Genomic DNA, 22,803 nt, shown 5'->3' on the forward strand with positions numbered 1-22,803 from the left:
AGTGAGAACATGCGGTGTTTGGTTTTCTGTCCTTGCAATAGTTTGCTCAGAATGATGGTTTCCATCTTCATCCATGTTCCTACAAAGGACATGAACTCATCCTTTTTTTATGGCTGCATAGTATTCCATGGTGTATATGTGCCACATTTTCTTATTCCAGTCTATCATTGATGCACATTTGGGTTGGTTCCAAGTCTTTGCTATAGTGGACAGTGCCACAAAAAACATATGTGTGCATATGTCTTTATAGCAGCATGATTTATAATCCTTTGGGTATATACCTAGTAATGGGATGGCTGGGTCAAACGGTATTTCTAGTTCTAGATCCTTGAGGAATCGCCACACTATCTTCCACAGTGGTTGAACTAGTTTACAGTCCCACCAACAGTGTAAAAGTGTTCCTATTTCTCCACATCCTCTCCAGCACCTGCTGTTTCCTGACTTTTTAATGATTGCCATTTCTAACTGGTGTGAGATGGTATCTTATTGTGGTTTTGATTTGCCTTTCTCTGATGGCCAGTGATAATGAGCATTCCTTCATTTCTTTTTTGAGTCGGAGTCTTGCTTTGACACCCAGGGTGGAAAGCAGTGGCGCAATCCTGGCTCACTGCAATGTCCACCTCCCGGGTTCGAGCGATTCTTCTGCTTCAGCCTCCTGAGTTGCTGGGATTACAGGCACATTCCACCACATCTGGCTAATATTTCTATTTTTAGTAGAGACAGGGTTTCACCGTGTTGCCCAGGCTGGTCTCAAACTCCTGCCCTCAGGTGATCCATCTGCCTTGGCCTCCCAAAAGGCTAGGATTCCAGGCATGAGCCACTGCACCTGGCCCAGACCCTTCATCTCTACTCCCCTAGAAAGCAAAAACTGTAAGCTGCCATAGGGAAGTGGGGAGGGATTACTGAGAAAGTCCCACCTCTGAGACCCAAGGACACAGGAAGCATGAAGTAACAAGTAACTGCAGTTTTCCCATTAGGAGGGGCAAGAGTGTGGGGACAGCCCCTTGAGGTGTGAGTGCACAGAGAAGGCCAGTAACTGAGGATGAGGAAGAAATATTAAGAAAAACCCTTGGGAGGTAATCCCAGGGCTTTGGGAGGCCGAGGCAGGAGGATTGCTTGAGGCCAGGAGTTCAAGATCAGCAACATGGTAAGGCCCAGTCTTGACAAAAAAATTTAAAAACTAGCCAGGTGTGGTGATGCACAGCTCTAGTCTCAGCTACTTGAGAGGCTACAGTGGGAGGATCAATCGCTTGAACCCAGGAGTTGAAGGCTGCAGCGAGTTGTGTTTGCAACCACTGCACTCCAGCCTGGGTGACAGAGCAAGACCTTGTCTCAAAGAAAGAACGAAGAAAGAAAGAAAAAAAGAAGGAAGGAAGGAAGGAAAGAAAGAAGAAGAAAGAAGGAAGGAGGTGTTAGATATGAGTTATACATTTCTTTTCAAAGAATCAATATGTCAATGTGTTCAATTCTTTACCTTCTACTTTTTTTTTTTTTTTTTTTTTTTTTTTTGAGACGGAGTCTCGCTCTGTCACCCAGGCTGGAGTGCGGTGGCCGGATCTCTTCTCACTGCAAGCTCCGCCTCCCGGGTTTACGCCATTCTCCTGGCTCAGCCTCCCGAGTAGCTGGGACTACAGGCGCCCGCCACCTCGCCCGGCTAGTTTTTTGTACTTTTTAGTAGAGACGGGGTTTCACCGTGTTAGCCAGGATGGTCTCGATCTCCTGACCTCGTGATCCGCCCGTCTCGGCCTCCCAAAGTGCTGGGATTACAGGCTTGAGCCACCGCGCCCGGCCTTACCTTCTACTTTTAAACTTAACTTCCTCATAAAGCAACTTTTTCGATTATGTGCTCCACCCTGACTCATTTCAATCACCTGCTCCACCCTGACTCATTCCAATTACCTGCTCTGTCATAATCATTTTTCCCACCAAACCACTCACCCCGTTATTAGCCAATCAGAATTAGTTTAGCCTGCGTGGTCTAACTCTACCAATACGGGAACAACACAGCAGCAGGGGCCATATGCGCCAGGGATAAGAACCTCTTCCCCTCCCTTGTCCGAGTGTGTGCTCACCATTGCTCCAACTGTAAGGGTGCACACTTCTATTGAAGTACCTTGCCTTGCTGAGAATTAAAAGAAAATTTTATATTGGAGTGCTATTTGTTTTGCGGCACTGAAACTTTATACATAACAGGAGGAAGGAAAGAAGGGCTGGAGGGAGGGAGGAAGAAAGAAAGACACTGAAGCAACTCAACCCCCATCCGAAGCACAAGGTAATTCTAGAGGAATCTGAACCTAGTGTAACACTGATGGAAACCATGGCGATAACAAAACCCAGATTGACTCCTGACGGGATTGCCTCAACTTCCCATTGGTTGCTTTCCGCAACCAATCAGATGGATTGCGGCCCACCACTTTGTTTACACCAGTTGACCACTAAGTGGCCAATGGGAAACCTGTAGGGAGTATTTGTACCTAAGAAGATTCTGTATCAGGGCCCTTGAGCCCATATGCTCGAGCCCGCTCCTGCACTGTGGAGTGTACTTTCATTTTCAATAAATCCCTTAATTGCTTCCTTGCTTTGTGTGTTTTGTCCAATTCTTTGTTCAAGACGCCAAGAACCTGGACACTGTCCACTGGTGACACTGAGAGGGGTTGTGGGAACTCTCAAATTTCTGTTGGCTAATTTTTGTATTTTTAGTAGAGATGGGATTTCACCATGTTGTCCAGGTTGGTCTCACACTTCTGACCTCAAGTGATCCATCCACCTCGGCCTCCCAAAGTAAGACTGATGACTCAATGCTGTGCCTGCAATTGCCTGTTCCTGCTGTTTCAGGGTAGCTCTGTATATGTCTGGTTCCTGCTGTCCTCCCTGCCCCACACAGGAGGCCTCTGGGCAGGACACACAGCCATTCCTTGAGAGCTGCTCTGCACCTGCTGTCTACATTCGCTACAGAAGGGCCCAGATGAGTGTCTGCACAGGTAGGTCTTGCCGTTCAAGACCGAGCCTTGCAAAGCACACCAGGAGAAATGGATTTTGGTATGTTAGACGGGCAGGCAGTCTTCGTCCTAGTTTTGTTTTGTTTTGTGCTTAGTAACTGCTGTTGCAACCATAATATTTTCTTCTTTCTTTCATTCTTTCTGAAATTGTGCCTCAAAGAGTTAAAGAAATCAATAACTCTGGGCACAGTGGCTCATGTCTGTAATCCCAGCACTTTGGGAAGCTGAGGCAGGAGGACTGCTTGAACCCAGGAGTTTAAGACCAGCCTGGACAACACAGTGAGAACCAGTCTCTACATAAAATAAAAATTAGCTGGGCGTGGTAGTGCGTGCCTGTCGTACCAGCTACTCAGGAGGTTGGGGCAAAAGGATTGCTTGAGTCCAGGAGTTCGAGGCTGCAGTAAGCCACGGTTGTACACCACTGCACTCCAGCCTAGGCGATGGAGGGAGACCCTGTCTCACAAAAACAGACAACAACAACAAAAAACAGTAAGTAACAGAAGTTCTTGAGTTTGCAGGATAGCGGATAAGAAAAGAAACAACTTGCTGAAATGCTGAAAATCCTTTCATTTATAAGATAACAAAACTGGCTGAAATCAGTTGGAACCAGTGTGGCCAACTAGAGTCTGTGCAGAACCAGCTTGCTGATGTCACAGCCTAAATTTCCATCATGTTTCAGATAGCTCCCTCTGAATTTGCACATGTGACCCATGAGTTAGCATGAGAAGATAACCGTGAATCCTCAAGGACTCTGCCCATCTCCCCCTTCCTTCCACTAATCACCTGTTAATCCAACCCCAAATCTTGTCTAATAAAATGACTGCCTTAAAGCCAGCAGGGAGACAGATTTGAGCTGGATGCCTGTTTCCTTGGGAGTCAACTTTTCTTTTTACCTTTTTGTTGAGACAGAGTCTTACTCTGTGGCAGGCTGGAGTGCAGTGGCACAATCTCCACTCACTGTAGCCTGGGTTCAGGCGGTTCTCCTGCCTCAACCTCCCGAGTAGCTGGCATCTGCCACCACACCCAGCTAATTTTTGTATTTTTAGTGCACACAGGGTTTTACCATGTTGGCCAGGCTGGTCTCGAACTCCAGACCTCACCTGGCTGATCCTTTTTTTTTTTTTTTGAGACAGTCTCACTCTGTCGCCCAGGTTGGAGTGCAGTGGTGCTATCTCTGCTCACTGCAAGCTCCGCCCCCTGGGTTCACACCATTCCCCTGCTTCAGCCTCCTGAGTAGCTGGGACTACAGGCACCCGCCACCATGCCCGGCTAATTTTTTGTATATTTAGTAGAGACGGGATTTCACCATGTTAGCCAGGACGGTCTCAATCGCCTGACCTTGTGATCCACCCACCTCGGCCTCCCAAAGTGCTGGGATTACAGGCGTGAGCCCCTGCACCTGGCCCGGACTGACCCTTTTAAACTTTACCTCAAATATGTAGTGGTGGCTGTTTTCAATTTTTGTATAAATGGATTCACACTCTAGATATCCTATGACTTGTTTTCTTTCTATAACAATATGAATAATTGGCCAGGCATGATGGCTCATACCTGTAATCCTAGCACGTTGGGAGGCTGAGGCAGGCAGATCACCTGAGGTCAGGAGTTCCAGATCAGCCTGGGCAACATGGTGAAACCCTGTCTCTACTAAAAATGCAAAAATTAGCCAGGCGTGGTGGTGGGCACCTATAATCCCAGCTACTCGGGAGATTGAGGTGGGAGAATCACTTGAACCTGGAGGGGTGGAGGTTGCAGTGAGCCGAGAATGCACCATTGCACTCCAGCCTGGGCGACAAAGTGAAATTCCATCTATCTATATATATATATATAAATTATTTTGTCCTGGAGGTTATAGGTTGTTTTACTGTGACATTAGGAAAGATACAGCTAGCAGAGAAGTCAATGATTTCATGAATATTATTAAATCTTTACACTAAAAATATGAATTGGGGCCAGGTGCGGTGGCTCACACCTGTAATCCCATCACTTTGGGGGGATGAGGCAGGCGGATGACCTGAGGTCAGGAGTTCAAGACTTACCTGGCCAACATGGTGATACCCTGTCTCTATAAAAATACAAAAATTAGCCAGGCATGATGGTGGCTAATCTCAGCTACTCAGCTGTAATCCCAGCTACTCAGGGAGGCTGAGGTGGGAGAATCGCTTGAACCTGGGAGGCAGAGGTTGCAGTGAGCTGAGATTGCACCTACATATATACATATGAGTTGAGGCTGGGTGCGGTGGCTCACACCTGTAATCCCAGCACTTTGGGAGGCCGAGGCAGGTGGGTCACTTGAGGTCAGGAGTTGGAGACCAGCCTGGTCAACATGGTGAAATCCTGACTCTACTAAAAGTACAAAAATTAGCCAGATGTGGTGGCGCATGCCTGTAATCCCAGCTACTCAGGATGCTGAAGCGTAAGAATTGCTTGAACCTGGGAGGTGGAGGTTGCAGTGAGCCAAGATTGTGCCACTGCACTCCAGCCTGGGTGATAGAATGAAACTCTGTCTCAAAAAAAAAAAAATATATATATATATATATATGTGTGTGTGTGTGTGTGTGTGTGTGTGTGTGTGTGTATGTATATATAAACAAGCACAGAAGTCAATGATTTCATGAATATTATTAAGTTAAATCTTTACATTAAAAATATAAGTTGAGTTTTGCATACACCACCATTGCCTCCAGGGGCCCCATACTATCAGCCATGGTTAACCCCACCAAGTTCTTCGATGAGCCCCTGGGCCGCATCTCCATCCAGCTGTTTGTAGACAAGTTTCCAAAGACAGCAGAAAGTGTTAATGCTCTGAGCATTGGAGAGAAAGGATTTGGTTATAAGGGTTCCTGCTTTCACAGAATTATTCCAGGGTTTATGTGTCGGGGTGGTGACTTCACATACCACAATGGCACTGGTGGCAAGTCCATCTATGGGGAGAAATTTGATGATGAGAACTTCATCTTGAAGCAGACAGGTCCTGGCATCTTGTCCAAGGCAAATGCTGGACCCAACACAAACGGTTCCCAGTTTTTCATCTGCACTGCCAAGAGTGAGTGGTTGGATGGCGAGCATGTGGTCTTTGGCAAGGTGAAAGAAGGCATGAATATTGTGGAGGCCATGGAGGGTTTGGGGTCCAGGAATGGCAAGACCAGCAAGAAGATCACCACTGCTGACTGTGAATGACTCTAATAAGCTTGACTTGTGTTTGTGTTGTTTCGGTTTTGAGAAGGTTTCACTCTTGCCTTCCAGGTTGGAGTGCAATGTCACAATCTCGGCTCACTGCAACCTCCGTCTCCCAGGTTCAAGTGATTCTCCTGCCTCAGCCTCCTGAGTAACTGGGATTACAGGTGAGCACCACCACGCCTGGCTAATTTTTGTATTTTTAGTAGAGACAGAGTTTCACCATGTTGGACAGGCTGGTCTTGAACTACTGACCTCAGGTGATCCTCCCACCTTGGCTTCCCAAAGTGCTGGGATTACGGGCTTGTGCCACTGTGCCCAGTCGACTTATGTTTTATCTTAACCTTGAGACCATTCCTTCTGTAGCTCAGGAGAGCACTCCTCCACCACCCCATTTGCTCACAGAGTCCTAGAATCTTTGTGCTCTCACTGCAGTTCCCTTTGAGCTCCAAGATTTCCTTCTTCCCTTCCATGCCTAGCTGGATTGCAGAGTCAAGTTTATGATTATTAAATAAAAACTAAATAATGACAACAAAAAATATGAGTTGATTTAAATAAAAATATCAAGTAAATATTAGTATGGGCAGCAAGCGGATATGGCAAAAAAAATCACTAAAATTTGAATGCGAATGGCTAAAATTCAGGAAATATGGCTTTAATAAAAACAGATAGAAGCTGTGGCATATGCTTGTAGTCCCAGCTGACGCCCAGGAGAGAGGAGTGCTTGAGCCTGGAAGTTCAGGCCCAGCCTGGGCAACATAGTGAGACCTTGTCTCAACAACAAAAATGAAAAAAATCAACAACAACAAAAATAAACACAGATACATCTAAAATTGCTCTGGATCTTTGGAACAGGTCTGCCCTGATGTGGTGCTTTATGGGCCTGGGCACCCTGGCACAAGCCCTTTCTGGCACAAGGAGAAGCTGATGAGATTCATGCTTACCGCCAGCTTGCTCCAGGCCACTTTCAGCCACCAGCACCATGGCCTTGTGCCTCCCTCGTCTCTGTTCTCTCCCTGGGATTTCCCCCAGGCTTGACTCTTCTCTCAATTCCTCTGTGCATGGCCTGAACTTGCCTTTGCAACCTGGCGTGGATCAAACTGGCTTCCTAGTTTCTGTCCCCCAGCTCCATTCACCCTTGAGCACTGGCCTCACTTCGTCACCTCTTTCTGTATCTACACCCTTTGCCACTTCACTTTGCAGTGCCCTCTCAATGTGACTCTGGGCTGGTCATGAGACCTGTGTTGACCAATCGAACCAGGCTGAAGTGACAGTGCACCAGTTCCAGAGGCCCTGAGTGTCTCCATGCCATCTTGTGCATTTCTGCCATCTCTAAGGGGACAAAATCAGCAGGTCCTAGGATAAGGGTGAAGTATGTGGAGCAGAGCTGCCTCAGCCAAGCCTTCAACTTCCAGCAGCACTCCAGCCCTCCCACAAACTCATGAAAAATAAGACATCATTGTTTTTTTCAGCCATTGAGCTTTGGAGTGTCCATGTGTCGGTTAGCTGTGGCTGTGTATTTGTTACAGAGCAGAAAATTCTTGCACAAGTGGGATCAAGCATTTTCCCACTTTCATAACTATGCCCCATGGCGTCGCCACTGATATTGCTCTGCCTAGCACTGGGAAGAGGAGGTAGTGAGGGCAAATGGAGCCCCTTTTGCCCAGTCCAGGGAGCAATAGGCAACTGTCACCCACAAACGACATGGCTCCCACAATCTACTTCCCAGAAGACAGTCCTACCTAGCTGGGACTGGAGGTGGGATACAATTTAGAGGTGTATTCCAGCCCCAGGGTGCTGGGTGAGGCCTGGGGATGTGTCCCGGCCCACAAGACAGAATTGGAATCTTCATGTCCGCCAGATTCTGGGCCTCTCTCCTGTGTCACAGATGGGAATTCTTTCCACATTCTTGCCAGTGGACCTTCTCACTCTTTTCCAGGCTCCTTGGAGGTCACTGCCCTGATGATAACATGGTCTTCCCTTCAAGGAAGCCACGTTTCTATGAGGGCTCTGGCATGTGCATTGGTGAGTCGAAGCTTGACTGTGTTATAGCTTCTCCGCTGTTAGTGTGGGGCTTGGGGGTTTTTACTTTAACCACATGGATTAGTCAGGGTCGTCCAGAGAAACAGAACAAACAGGATGGCGCTATAGACATAACTATAGATGTAGAAGAGGGGATTTATGATGGAGATTGGCCTGAGTGATTGGGAGCCTAAGAAGTCCCACAGTATGTCGTCTGCAAGTTGAAGAACCAGGGAAGTTGATGGTGTCATTCAGTTTGAGCTTGAAGTTCTGAGAACCAGGAGCTTCGATGTCCCAGGGCAGGAGAAGGTGGATGTCCCAGGTCCAGAAGTGAGTGAATTTGCTTTTCCTCTGTCTTTTTGTTCTATTTGGGCCCTTGGTGGATTGAATGTCGCCCACCTACATTGGTGAGGGCAGATGTGTTTTACTCGGTCTACTGATTCGAGTACCAATCTCTCTGAAAACACCCTACTAGATGTACCCAGAAATAATGCTGCACCTGCTATCTGGGTATCCCTTAACCCAGTCAAGTTGACACCTAAAAGTAACCATCACACCACACTTTCACAAACACATGGGTGCTTGCGGACTCGCCTTTTCCAATGGTTTTGCCTGCCTCCTCCACAAGCACAGGCAAAGTCAGTTTCAAGGACAGGAGTCCCCCACTGTTGCTTGGTGTACTGGTGATCTAAACAAATACATGCATTAAAGGGAATTTCTGTCATTTTTTAACCACCATACTTTCATCCCTGGTCCTCACGACCCCTTGATTTCTTTCTGAGGAATGCCCTCCCTCCCACTGTGATAACAGAGGGGCCAGGCTCTCCGTCTGTCTCCCAGCTCTAGGAGAGCCAGAGGTTGAGCCCCAGGCCAGAGCTCAGCCAATCAGAGGCTGTCCTGTGAGCAAGTGATGCCAGGACTGATGGGATGGCCGGAATGTGTGGTACACAGATGCAACAGCATCACGCTAACCAGACCGTGTCCCTGTGAGAGCTGGGGTGGGACTCCACTGCTCGGCTCCCAGGGCTCCCAGGAGCTCTGCCTGCCCTCAGCTTCCTGTGTAGGCTCTCTGCACCCCCTCTTTTAAAAAAAAAATTTAAAAAAATTTTTTTTAGATGAAGTCTCACTTTGTAGCCCAAGTTGGAGTACAACAGTGTGATCTCAGCTCACTGCAACCTCTGCCTCCTGGGTTCAGGTGGTTCTCCTGCCTCAGCCTCCCAAGTAGCTGGGATCACAGGCATGCACTACCACGCCCTGCTAATTTTTGTATTTTCAGTAGAGACGGGGTTTCACCATGTTGGCCAGGCCGGTCTGGAACGACTGACCTTAGGTGATCCCCCTGCCTTGGCCTCTCAAAGTGCTGGGATTGCAGGCGTGAGTCACCATGCCTGGCTGCACCCTCCCTAGTTGATCCTTCTTGCGTGGTTAGGCAGAGACAGCCTCCAGTTCTTACAACTACAAGGCCCACACATGAAGGACAAAATGTTTCGGTTAATAATGTTTTCATGTGTATAAGTCCTGTTTTTGTTTTCCAGTTGAATTGAAAGTTCCTTCTGGGCAGGAACTCTTTTTTTTCCTTTACCCTGGGTCCAGGACTTGGCATGCAGTAGATTCTAGGGCAGAGCTGGAGGCAGGTGGAGGCTGCCTAGAGCCAGAAGGCTTGTATTGAGGTCCATCCCTGCACTCACTCACTGTGGGACCTTGGCTGAGTCCCGCGGCATTTTCAGTCTAGACATTGCATCAATTAAACGGGTGTGATGCTTATAATGATCACCCTCCTTCTAGGCCTCAGGCCTCTGTGAGGTTTTAATGAACGAAGGCTAAAGAAGCTCCACAGAGATGGTGACTTGCCCAGAGCACAGCTCTTGCCCTCAAGGAAGAGACACTCGAGCAAATAGGCAACTGGAAACAGGATGGCTTCATGGGCATGTGTGACTTACACAGCGCCCTGCACTCAGAAGAATCACATGACTGACTTAGGCTCTGCAGCTGCCATCTTGAAATTCTTAATAACTTTTTAACGGTGTTGGGGGTGGGATTGCGGGGGGGACAGTCTACACTTTCATTTTGCACTGGGTCACACAAATTATGTAGCTAGTTCTGATTAAAATGCAGCAAGAACTAACATGAGACTGGACACAGAAACCAGACCCCAGAGCACATACCATATGAGTCCATTGGTATGAAGTTTGAAAACAGGTGGCACTAACCTAAAGGATTGGAAGTTGGAATAGTGGTTACCAGGGCTAGGGGGAGGAAGGGATGGTGGATGGTGAACAAAAGGACCTTGGAGGGCTCCTGGGGTTCTAGGAATTCATTCCTTCCTTCCTTCCTTCCTTCCTTCCTTCCTTCCTTCCTTCCTTCCTTCCTTCCTTCCTTCCTTCCCTCCCTCCCTCTCTCTCTGTCTCTCTCTCTCTCTCTCTTTCTTTCTTCATCTTACTTTTTCTTTGTTTTTATTTCAATAGGCTTTTGGGAAACAGGTGGTGTTTGCTTACATGAATAAGTTCTTTAGCAGTGATTTCTGAGATTTTGGTGCACCCATCACTTGAGTAAAAATGTTCTCTCTTTCTTTCTCCCTCCCTCCCTCCCTCCCTCCCTCCCTCCCTCCCTTCTTTCCTTCCTTCCTTCCTTCCTTCCTTCCTTCCTTCCTTCCTTCCTTCCTTCCTTCCTTCCTTCCTTCCTTCCTTCCTTCCCTCCTTCCACAGAATCTTATTTTGTTGCCCAGGCTGGAGTGCAGTGGTGCAATTATAGCTCACTGCAGCCTCAACCTCCTGGACTCAAGTGATCTTCCTGCCCCAGCCTCCCAAGTAGCTAGGACTACAAGAATGTGCCCACATGCCTGGCTAATTTTAAACAAATTTTTATAGAGAAGGGATCTCACTATGTTGCCTAGACTGGTCTTGAACTCCTGGCCTCAAGTGATCTTTCCACATCAGTCTTCCAAAGTGCTGGGATTGCAGGCATGAGCCACCTCGCCCAGACTTAGAAATGTTCTATTTCTTGACCTGAGAGCTGGATATACAAGCTTGCTCACTGTGTTAAAATTCGCTAAGGATTTGTGCACTTTTCTGCATATGTGTTAAACTGCAGTACAAGGTTAAAAGAAAATGTGTGAAATGATGTACACATTGCAAAGGAAAGTCCAGGGAGCTGAGCTTGACCCACCTTGGGGGTGCTCAGAGAAGGCTTCCCTGGAGAGGGGCCTGGGTAAGATCCTGAAGGAGGAGGGTGGGAGTTGGGGAGTTTTGTGGCTCCCCACTAAGGGATGATGTGCCTGTCTGGCAGGAGCTAGACACATGCATGGCCCAGGAGAGCACCTGCTTGTACTGAGTCTGGCTCTGCCTGGGAGCTTGAGGATGCGAATGAATTAGAGACACAAAGACCAGCCTGTGGGGGCCCTGGACTCTACCCTCTGGGCTCGAGACTCCAGCTGCAGTGTGGAGGGCAGCCTGGGGTGGGAGATGGGAGGCAGGGAGACCTTGCAGAGGCCACTGGATTTTCCAGGTAAGCAGCATTGGGCTGGAGGAGTGTAGACAGGAGAATGGATTCTGGAGACTTTTTTTCCAGTGGTAGCTGTGGTGGTTTTCACATAGGATCACAAATTCCTTGGCATTTGTCCTGTCAAGAGATGAAGTCTAATTTCATCCCTTATTTTTTATTTTTATTTTTTTTTTCTGAGATGAAGTCTTGCTCTCTTGCTCAGGCTGGAGTACAGTGGTGCAATCTCAGCTCATTGCAACCTCCGCCTCCACCTCCCAAGTTCAAGCGATTCTTCTGCCTCAGCCTCCTGAGTAGCTGGGATTACAGGCACATGCCACCATACCCGGCTAATTTTGTGTTTTAGTAGAGATGGGGTTTCACCATATTGGCCAGGATGGTTTCAAACTCCTGACCTCAGGTGAGCCGCCTGCTTCGGCCTCCCTAAGTGCTGGGATTACAAGCACAAGCCACTGCACCCGGTTTTTTTTTTTTTTTTTTCCAGACAGAGTCTCACTCTGTCACCCAGGCTGGAGTGCTGGAGTGCTGTGGCATGATCTCAGCTCACTGCAACCTCCACCTCCTGGGTTGAACCAATTCTCATGCCTCAGCCTCCCAAGTAGCTGGCATTACAGACACCTGCCATCATGCCTGGCTAATTTTTGTATTTTTAGTAGAGATAGGGTTTTGTTATGTTGGTCAGGCTGGTCTCAAACTCCTGACCTCAAGTGATCTGCCCACCTTGGCCTCCCAAAGTGCTGGGATTATAGGCATGAGCCACGGTGCCCGGCCTAATTCCATCCCCTTTGAATGTGAGCTGGCCTTAGTGACTTGCTTCTGATGAGTAGAATGTGGCTGAAGGGATACTGCGCGACATCCCAGGCTAGATTAAAAAAGGTCATGCCACTTCTGCCTGGCTCCCTTGGAACTCAACAGCCATCCTGCAAAGAAGCCCAGACTATAAGGAAAGGCCACATTCGGGTGATCTGGTTGACTGCCCTATGGAGATCCCAGGTGACAGTTACTCTCAAGTCCAGATACGTGCAAGCAGAAGTTTTCAAGACGACCTCAGCTGCATGAGCCTCTGAATGAGAGCTGCCTGCTGCCTGGCTTCCTGGCTGGGAGCCGTGATTTTTGCCACTAAGTTTGGCTGGTTTGTTAGCAGCAAGAAAACAGCAGCCTAGGCTGTTTCGAGGAATTACTAGAGAAGCTTAAAAAATTCCCACCACCCAGGTCATGCCCAAGCATTATTTTTCAGAGCTCCCAACGCGCATCTGAGGTTGAGAAGCACTGCAGGAGGCCAACCCTGAGGCCTCCGAACCTCAGTGGAGACAGCAGGCTGGGTCGACTTCACGAAACACCCCTTTCCTTTCCGCCACCTCCCTTCACTCAGCTCTCTTTTGTCCCCGCCCACTTGTTTCCATCTTCAGTTCCTGGTAGATGAAAGGGATCCATTTAAGTGGCAGGGACTTTGAAATCAGTGTGTCAGTCCCTGATGCTTGTTTTATTTTCAAAGCAACATAGGAGAATGGATGTGGAGGGGAAGCGGGGAGGCTCTCAAGGGCGGCAGTGGGAATAGGATTGCCAGATAAAATACATTAAATTTGAATTTCAGATAAACCATGAATTTTCTTTTTGGTAGAAGGATGCTCCAAATATTACATGGACATACTTATACTAAAGGATTACTTGTTGTTCATCTGAAATTCAAATTTAGGTGAATGACCTATATTTTTATTTGCTAAACCTGGCAACTCTAAGTGTGAAGCCAGGTCAAGGTGACACCCAGGACTCATCTAGGGATGTTTGCAGACTCCCAAGTCCCTTCACCAGCAAAGCAGGAGACCTCTCAGGAATCCCCAAGCTCTTGCTCTTATTTAGGGAAAGTGAGGCTCCAAGACAGGAAGTAACACATTCAAAACAGGCAATTCTTGGTTTGCACATTATCGTGGTCACTAAACCCACGTATTTTGAAACCATGTTCTTGCTTTTTGCATGAAGGTTTTTGTATTGACATAAATTTTCAACTCTGTTGGGTAATGCCTGGGAGTGTGATTGTTGGGTTGTGTAAGTCTATGTTTGACTTTGTAAGAAACTGCCAAACTGTCTTCCAGAATGGCTGCACCATTTTATCTTCCCACCAGGAATGAAAGAGAGTTTCAATTTCTCTCCATCCTTGCCAACACTTATCTTCCTTTAATTAAAAAAAAATTTAAGGCTGGGCGCAGTGACTCACGCCTGTAATCCCAGCACTTTGGGAGACTCAGGTGGGCAGATCACTTGAGGTCAGGAGTTGGAGATCAGTCTGGCCAACATGGTGAAACCCCATCTCAACTAAAAATACAAAAATTAGCAGGGTGTGGTGGGATGTGCCTGTAATCCCAGCTACTCGGGAGGCTGAGGCAGGAGAATGGCTTGAACCCAGGAGGTGGAGGTTGCAGTGAGCTGAGATCATGCCACTGCACTCCAGCCTGGGCCACAGAGTGAGACTCCATCTCAAAAAAATAAAGAAATAAAATAAAAAAATAAGAAATAATAGCTATGCTAGCAGCTGTGAGATGGTCTCTCATTGTGATTCAGATTTGCATTTCCCTAATAATTAGTGATATTGAGCATCTTTTCATGTGCCTATTGGCCATTTGTTTATCTTCTCTGGAGAAATAGCTATGCAAGTTCTTTGCTCATTTTGGGGTTTTCCATGAAACTCCTGCAGCTCAATGACAACAAAGAAAACAGTGCAATATATATGTGCTTGATATTAAACCCTTATATATAAAATACAAGATTTGCAAGTGTTTCTTCTCGTTCTGTGTGTTATCTTTTCACTCTCTTGATAGTGTCTTTTTTTTTTTTTTAATTTGAGATGGAGTCTTGCTCTGTCTCCCAGGCTGGAGTGCAGTGGCCTGATCCCAGCTCACTGCAACCTCTGCCTCCAGGGTTCAAGAGATAATCCTGCCTCAGCCTCCCAAGTAGCTGGTACTACAGGTACCACCACCACACTGGGCTAATTTTTTGTATTTTTAGTAGAGATGGGGTTACACCATGTTGGCCAGGCTGGTCTTGAACTCCTGACCTCAAGTGATCTGCCCACCTCAGCCTCACAAAGTGAGGGGATTACAGGAATGAACCACCATGCCCGGCTGATAGTGTCCTTTGATGCGTAAAAGTTTTTAATTTTGATGATGTCCAATTTACAGTTGTTTTCTTTTGCCTCCTGTGCTTTTGGTGGCTTATTTGAGAAACCACTGCCAAATCTAAGATCATGATTTGCCCCTGTGGATTCTGCTGAGTTTGACTTTAGGTCTTACATTCAGGTCTTTGATCAATCTTGAGTTAATTTTTATTCATAGTATAAGGCAAGGGTCCAACTTCATTCTTTTGCACGTGCATATCCAGCTTCCTTGGCACCATTTGTTTTGTTTTCTTTTTCTTTTTCTGTATACTTCTTATATAAGGCACCATTTATTAAAGAGACTGTTCTTTTCTTATTGAATGGTCTTGAAATTCTTGTCAAAAATCAGTACACGAGAGGGTTTATTTCTGGGCTCTTTATTCTAGTCTGTTGGACTATATGACTATCTGAGACCACAGTGTTTTTGTTTTTTTGTTTTCTGAGACAGAGTCTTGCTCTGTCCCCCAGGCTGGAGTGCAGTGGTGCGATCTCGGCTCACTGCAACCTCTGCCTCCCACATTCAAGTGATTCTCGTGCCTCAGCCTCCCAAGTAGTAGCTAGGAATACTATTAGCTGCCACCATGCCCACCTTTTTTTTTTTGTAGTTTAGTACAGACAGGGTTTCACCATGTTGGCCAGGCTGGCCTCGAATTCCTGACCTCAAGTGATCCACCCGCCTTGGCATCCCAATGTGTTGGGATTACAGGCATGAGCCACCATGCCTGGCCTCATAGTGTTTTGATGACTGTAGCTTTGTATTAAGTTTTGAAATCAGGAAGTATGAGACCTTCAACTTTGTTCTTGTTTTTTGGTTATTTTGGTTATTTGGGTCTCTTGAAATTCCATACAAATTTTAGGATCAGTTTCGCTACTTCCGCAAAAAAAAAAAAAAAAAAAATTCCATTGGGATTGGATAGGAATTGCACTGAATCTGTAGATGGCTTTGGGGAACATTGTTGTATTAGTCTGCTTGAACTGCTATAACAAAATACCATGACAGGGTGGCTTAAACAATAGAAATTGATATTCCTCACAGCTCTGGAAACTAAGGGTCCATGATGTAGGTGTTGGAAAAGCCAGTTTCTCATGAAGTTTCTCTTCCTGGCTTGTCCATGACCACCTTCTTACTATATCCTTGGATGGGCTTTCCTTGCATGCAGAGGGAGAGAAAGCTCTCGGGTATCTCTGCCAGGATACGGACACTAATCCTATTGAACCAAGGCCCCACCTTCATTTGACATTAATTACTTCCATAAGGGCCCTATCTTCAGAAACAGTCACATTGGCTCTTAGGGCATTGACATATGCGTTCTGGAAGAACACAAACATTCAGCCCATAACAATCGTCATCTTTTTTTTTTTTTTGAGACGGAGTCTTGCTCTGTTGCCCGGGCTGGAGTGCAGTGGCCGGATCTCAGCTCACTGCAAGCTCCGCCTCCCGGGTTTACGCCATTCTCCTGCCTCAGCCTCCCGTGTAGCTGGGACTACAGGCGCCCGCCACCTCGCCCGGCTAGTTTTTTGTATTTTTTAGTAGAGACGGGGTTTCACCGTGTTAGCCAGGAAGGGCTCGATCTCCTGACCTCGTGATCCTCCCGTCTCGGCCTCCCAAAGTGCTGGGATTACAGGCTTGAGCCACCGCGCCCGGCCAACAATCGTCATCTTAATAATATTGTCTTCCAATCCATGAACGCAAGATGTTCTTCCACATATTTCTGTTTAATTTCTTTTGGCAGTGTTTTGTAGTTTTCAATGTACAAATCTGGCTTGTCCTTGGTTAAATTTTTTACTAAATATTTTATTCTTGATGCTACTGTACATGGAATTGTTTTCTCAATTTTCTTTTCAGATTGCTGTTTCCTACTATATAGAAATATATATCCTATTATATAGAAACTGATTCTCATGTGTTGATTTTGTATCCTGCAGCTTTGCTGAATTCATTAGCTCTAACAGTTGTGTGTGTGTGTGTTGGGTAGTATTCATTAGGATTTTCTACATATAAGATTATATCATCTACCAAGAGAGATAATATTACTTCTTGTCTTCTAACTTGACTGCCTTTTATTTCTTTAGCTTGCCTAATTGCTGTGACTAGAACTCCTAGTACTATGCTAAATAGTAGCGGTAAAAGTGTGCATCCTTGTCTTGTTCCCAGTTTAGAGGACAAAAATCTTCAGTCTTTCATGATTACGTTAGTTATGGGCTTTTCTTATATGGTCCTTATAATGTTGAAGACGTTCGTTTCTATTACTACTTTACTAAGTGTTTTATCTTGATGTTGGATATTGTCAAATGCTTTTTCAGCATCATTTGACATGATGATGATGATGATGATGATGATGATGATTGAGACACAGTCTTGGTCTGTCACCCAGGCTGGAGTGCAGTGGCACGATCTCAGCTCACTGCAACCTCTGCCTCCCAGGCTCAAGCGATTGTCCTGCCTCAGCCTCCCAAGTAACCGGGATTACAGGTGTCTGCCACCGTACCCAGCTAATTTTTGTATTTTTATTAGAGATGGGGTTTCACCATAATGGCCAGGCTAGTCTTGAATTCCTGACCTCAGGTGATTCACCTGCCTCGGCCTCTCAAAGTGTTGGGATTACAGGCGTGAGCCACCGTGCCAGGCCCATTTGAGATTATTATGTGGCTTTCCCCCTTCATTCTATTTTTTTTTTTTTTGAGACTGAGTTTCCCTCTTGTTGCCCAGGCTGGAGTGCAGTGGCATGATCTCAGTTCACTGCAACCTCTGCCTCCCGGGTTCAAGCAATTCTCCTGCCTCAGCCTCCTGAGTAGCTGGGATTACAGGTGCCCACCACCACACCCAGCTAAGTTTTTGTATTTTTAGTAGAGACAGAATTTCACCATGTTGGCCAGGCTGGTCTCGAACTTCTGACCTCAGGTGATCCTCCCGCCTCAGCCTCCCAAAGTGCTGGGATTGCAGGTGTGAGCCACCATGCCCGGCCTACATCAATTTATTTTTATATGGTGAATCACCATTGTGTCTCTGGAATAAATTCCACTTGTTCATGGTATAAAATCTTACAAATATACTGCCAAATTTGTTAGTATTTTGTTGAGAATTTTTGTGTCTATGTTCATAAGGAACAGTGGTCTGCAGTTTTCTTTTCTCTCAGTGTCTTTGTCTTGCTGGCCTGAGAGAATGTGTTCTTTCCTTTTCAATTTTTCAGAAGAATTTGAGAAGGATTTGTGTTACTTCTTTAAATGTTTAGTAGAATTCATCTTGAAATAATCTGTTCCTGGGCTTTTTTTGTTGGCAAGTTTTTGATTACTGATTCAATATCCTTACTTGTTATAGATCCAATCAGATTTTCTATTTCTTCTTGAGTCAGTTTTGGTAGTTTGTGTTTTTCTAAAAATTTGTACATTTCATCTAAGGTTTTCCAATTTTTTGGAGTACAATTGTTTATAGTATTATCCAATTTATTTCTGCAAAACAGTACTGTCTCACTTTCATTTTTGATTTAAATAATTTGACTCTTTTCTCTTTTTTTCTCAGTCAATTTTGTTGATCTTTAAAAACATCAACTTTTGACCAGGTGCAGTGGCTCACTCCTGTAATCCTAGCATTTTTGGAGGCTGAGGTGGGTGGATTGCCTGAGCTCAGGAGTTCAAGACCAGCCTGGGCAGCATGATGAAACGCTGTCTCTACTAAAATACAAAAAAATTAGCCGGACGTGGTGGCTTGCACCTGTAATCTCAGCTACTCAGGAGGCTGAGGCAGGAGAATTGCTAGAATCTGGGAGGCAGAGGTTGCAGTGAGCTGAGACTGTGCCACCGCACTCCAGCCTGGGCAACAGACTGAGACTCAGTCTCTTAAAAAAAAAAATCAACTTTTATTTTCATTGATTTCCTCTATCATTTTTCTATTTTCTGTTTTGTATTTCTGCACTCTAATCTTTGTTATTCCTTCTTTCTTTTTTCTTTTCTTTCCTTTTTTTTTTTTTTTTTTTTTTTTTGAGATGGAGTCTTGCTCTGTCACCCAGGCTGGAGTGCAGTGGTGCCATCTTGGCTCACTGCAACCTCCTGCCTCCCAGGTTCCAGCGATTCTCCTGCCTCTGTCTCCCAAGTAGCTGGGATTACAAGTGCCTGCCACCATGCTAGGCTAATTTTTGTATTATTAGAAGAGATGGGGTTTCACCATGTTGGCCAGGCTGGTCTTGAACTCCTGACCTTAGGTGATCCACCTGCCTTGGCCTCACAAAGTGCTGGGATTACAGGCATCAGCCACCGTGCCCAGCCTTATTCCTTCTTTGTGCTAGCTTTGGTTTTAGTTTACTCTTCTTTTTCTAGTTACCCAACCCAGATAGTTAAGTTATTGCTATGTTAGTTTGCTAGGGCCATGACAACACTTTACCATGAAGTGAGTAGCTTAAACAATAGAAATTTATTTCCTCACAATTCTGGAAGCTGAAAGTCCAAGATCAAGGTGTCAGCAGGGTTGATATTTTCTCAGGCCTCACCCCTTGGCTTGCAGATGCTGCTTTCTCACTATAATCCCACATGGTTTTTCTTATGTGTACATACATGCTACTGTTCACATCTCTTCTTCTCTGTTATGACATGAGGTCTTGCTCTGTAGCCCAGGCTGTAGTGCAGTGGTGAGCTCATGGCTTACCGCAGCTTCGACCTCTTGGGCTCAAACAATCCTCCTGCCTCAGCCTCCCAAGTAGCTGTGCCACCACACCTGGCTTATTTTTTTTTTGGAGACCAGGTCTCACTATGTTGCTCAGGATAGTCTTGAATCCTGGGCTCAAGTGATCCACCTGCCTTGGCCTCCCAAGGGATTGCTAGCATAAGTGCTGGGATTACAGGCATGAGCCAATGTGACCATATTATTTTCTTGCTTTCCATCCTTTCAAATCTTTTGATCTAAAGTAAGTCTCTTGTAGACAGCATATAAATTAATAATTTTTAGAAATCCATTCCGTCAGTCTCTGCCCTTTAATTAGACAGTTTAGTTCATTTACATTTAAAGCAATTAAAATAAAGGATTTAATTCTGCCATTTATTTAATAACTATTTGCTTTTCTGTATATATATATATATATTTTTTGTATTTTTTAGTAGAGACGGGGTTTCACCATGTTAGCCAGGATGGTCTCGATCTCCCGACCTCGTGATCCGCCCGTCTCGGCCTCCCAAAGTGCTGGGATTACAGGCTTGAGCCACCGCGCCCGGCCTTCTGTATATTTTTTGTATTTTGTTCCTCAATTCCTCCACTATTACATTTTTTCGGTATTTAATATATTTTAGTGTACCATTTTGATTCCCTTTTTCTTTCCCTGTCTGTATATTTTTCAGTTATTTTCTTAGTGGTTACCTTGGGGATCACAATTAGCATCTTAAATTTATAACACCCTAATTTGAATAATACCAACTTAGTTTTAATAGGATACAAATACTTTGCTCATATACATCTCTGTCCCTCCCTCTTTATATTATTGTCTCAGATCATATCTTTATACATTCTGTGCCCATTAACGTAGATTTATAATTATTGTTTCATGCATTTGCCCTTTAAATGATAGGTGAAAAACGAAGAATTACAAACCAAACCTACAATAGTACTGGCTTTTATATTTACCAATGTATGCAGTTATTATTTTTATCAGTGTTCTTTTTTTCTCATTGTGGCTTTGAATTACTATCAAGTGTCCTTTCATTTCAGTCTGATGGATTCACTTTAGCAGCTCTCGTAGAGCAGGGCTACCAGCAATGAGTTTTCTCTGCATTTATTTATCTGAAAATGTCTTAATTTCTTCTTCATTACTGAAGGATAGTTTGTCTGGTAGGAAATTCTTGGTTGACAGTCTTTTTTTTTTTTCTTTTCAGGACTTTAACTGTGTTATTCCACTGTCTCTGGGCCTCTATGGTTTCTCTTCTTTTCTTTTCCTTTCTTTTTTTTTCTTTTTTTTTTGTTTGAGACGGAGTTTTGCTCTTGTGCCCAGACTGGAGTGCAATGGCGTGATCTCAGCTCACTGCAACCTCCATCTCCCGGGTTCAAGCGATTCTCCTGCTTCAGCCTCCTGAATAGATGGGATTACAGGTGCCCACCAACATGCCGGGCTAATTTTTGTATTTTTAGTAGAACAGGGTTTCACCATGTTGGTCAGGCTGGTCTTGAACTCCTGACCTCAGGTTATCTGCCCGCCTCGTCCTCCCAAAGTGCTGGAATTACAGGCATGAGCCACTGCACCCAGCTCCTCTATGGTTTCTGATGAAAACTTAGCTATTAATGTTACCAAGGACTCTTTGTACCTTACAAGTTGTTCCTCTCTTGCTGCTTTCCAGATTCTCTTTCTGTCTCTGATTTTTGACAATCTGGCTATGAGTCTCAATATGAATCTCTGAGTTTCTCCTGCTTGGAATTTGTTAAGCTTCTTGGATGTGTATGTTCATATCTTTCATCAAATTTGGGAAGTTTTCAGCCATTATTTCTTCAAATTTCTTTTCTGTCCCTTTCTGTTCCTCTTCTCCTTCAGGAACTTCTACTATGCATATGTTGATATATGCTTGATGGCATCACATGGATCTATCAGGCTCTGCTCATTTTTCCTTCTCTTTTTTTTTTTGAGATGGAGTCTCACTCCATTACCCAGGCTGGAGTGCAGTGGAATGATCTCAGCTCACTGCAACCTCCTCTTTCTTGATTCAAGTGATTCTTGGCCTTCAGCCTCCCCAGTAGCTAGGATTACAGGGCGCGTCACAATGCTCGGCTAATTTTTGTATTTTTAGTAGAGATGGGGTTTCACTATGTTGGCCAGGCTGGTCTCAAACTCCTGAATCCAAGTGATCCACCCACCTCAGCCTCCCAAAATGCTGGGATTACAGGTATGAGCCACCATGGCCAGCCTATTTTTCCTTTTTTTTTTTTTTTTTTTCTCTCTCTTTACAACTGGACAATTTCAATTGCCTTATCTTCAAGTTTGCTGATTCTTTCTTCTTCCTGACTCTTCAGATCAGCTTTTTGACCTCTCTAGTGAATTTCTAAATTCCAGCTATTGTACTTTTTGGCTCCAGGATTTCTATTTTGTTCCTTTTTGTAAGATTAAACTATCTCTTTGTTGGCCTTCCCTATTTGTTCATACATTATTTTGGTTTCCTTTAGCTCATTGGGCATAAGACAGTTGACTTAATGTCTTTGACTAACGTTTCCAATGTAAGGGCTTCCGTGGGGATGGTTCCTATCCAATTATTTTTCTCCCCCCATGAATGGGCTATACTTTCCTTTTTTTTTGTATGCTTTGTAATATTTTGTTGAGCACTTGGCATTATTGTGGTAACTGAAAATCAGATTCTCCTCCTCTTCAGGGATTGTTGATTTTTGCTTGTTGAGGGTTGCAGCCATCTGTTTGTTTAGAGACTTTTCCAAACTATGTTTGCAAAGTGTGTAGTCCTTATTGGATGGGGTTACTGAAGTTTTTGTTTCATAATCTTTATAGGCAACCAGTGACTTGGAAATGATATCTGTAAATTTCTGGCTCCAAAAAGGTGTTCTTTCCTTTCAAATCTCCTGATGGATGCTGCCACAGGAAGCAGAAGAGGGCTGAAACCAATACAGGAGTCCATGCTAATCCCTCAGGACTCAAAAATTCCCCAATTTTTGGAGGACAAGGATCATCTTGCCTACCTTGCAACCAGCCAACCATTCCAGGAAAGCTATTCCTACAGCCCCATGGTGGGGTGAGGGCTGAGAAATGGGGCATGGCAGCTGTTTTTGCATCCATCCTGTTGTTCTCTTACCAACAACCAGCAGCCTCTTTTTTCACCAAGAACTCTCCTGGCTGTTTATTCATGTCTCATGAGGTTTGCCCGGCTAATTTTTTGTATCTTTAGTAGAGATGGGGTTTCACCATATTGGCCAGGCTCATCTCAAAATCTTGACCTCAGGAGATCCACCTGCTTTGGGCTCCCAAAGTTCTGGGATTACAG

The 22,803-nt window shown here is 45.2% G+C and overlaps 1 protein-coding gene and 1 pseudogene across 4 annotated transcripts in view; both read left to right on the forward strand.

Annotated features, from left to right (window-relative positions):
• Positions 1-5,627: 5,627 nt before the first annotated feature.
• Positions 5,628-7,902, forward strand: LOC139360236 (peptidyl-prolyl cis-trans isomerase A pseudogene; annotated as a pseudogene).
• A 210-nt stretch (positions 7,903-8,112) lies between these two features.
• The window catches only part of LOC105495616 (URI1 prefoldin like chaperone), a 92,590-nt gene continuing 77,899 nt past the window's right edge, over positions 8,113-22,803 (forward strand). Inside the window, exon 1 of one of the 4 annotated variants that reach the window (XM_011765375.3) lies at positions 8,113-8,201. In XM_011765375.3, coding sequence (XP_011763677.1) covers positions 8,139-8,201 — 63 coding nt within the window. In that variant the 5' untranslated portion in view covers positions 8,113-8,138. Of the gene's footprint in view, positions 8,202-8,472; positions 8,529-22,803 lie in introns of those variants that run through there. The other 3 variants (XM_011765379.3, XM_024797223.2, XM_011765376.2) reach the window with 3 other exon arrangements.

The sequence above is a fragment of the Macaca nemestrina genome, chromosome 20 (assembly GCF_043159975.1).
Source record: "Macaca nemestrina isolate mMacNem1 chromosome 20, mMacNem.hap1, whole genome shotgun sequence".
NCBI lineage: Eukaryota > Metazoa > Chordata > Mammalia > Primates > Cercopithecidae > Macaca > Macaca nemestrina.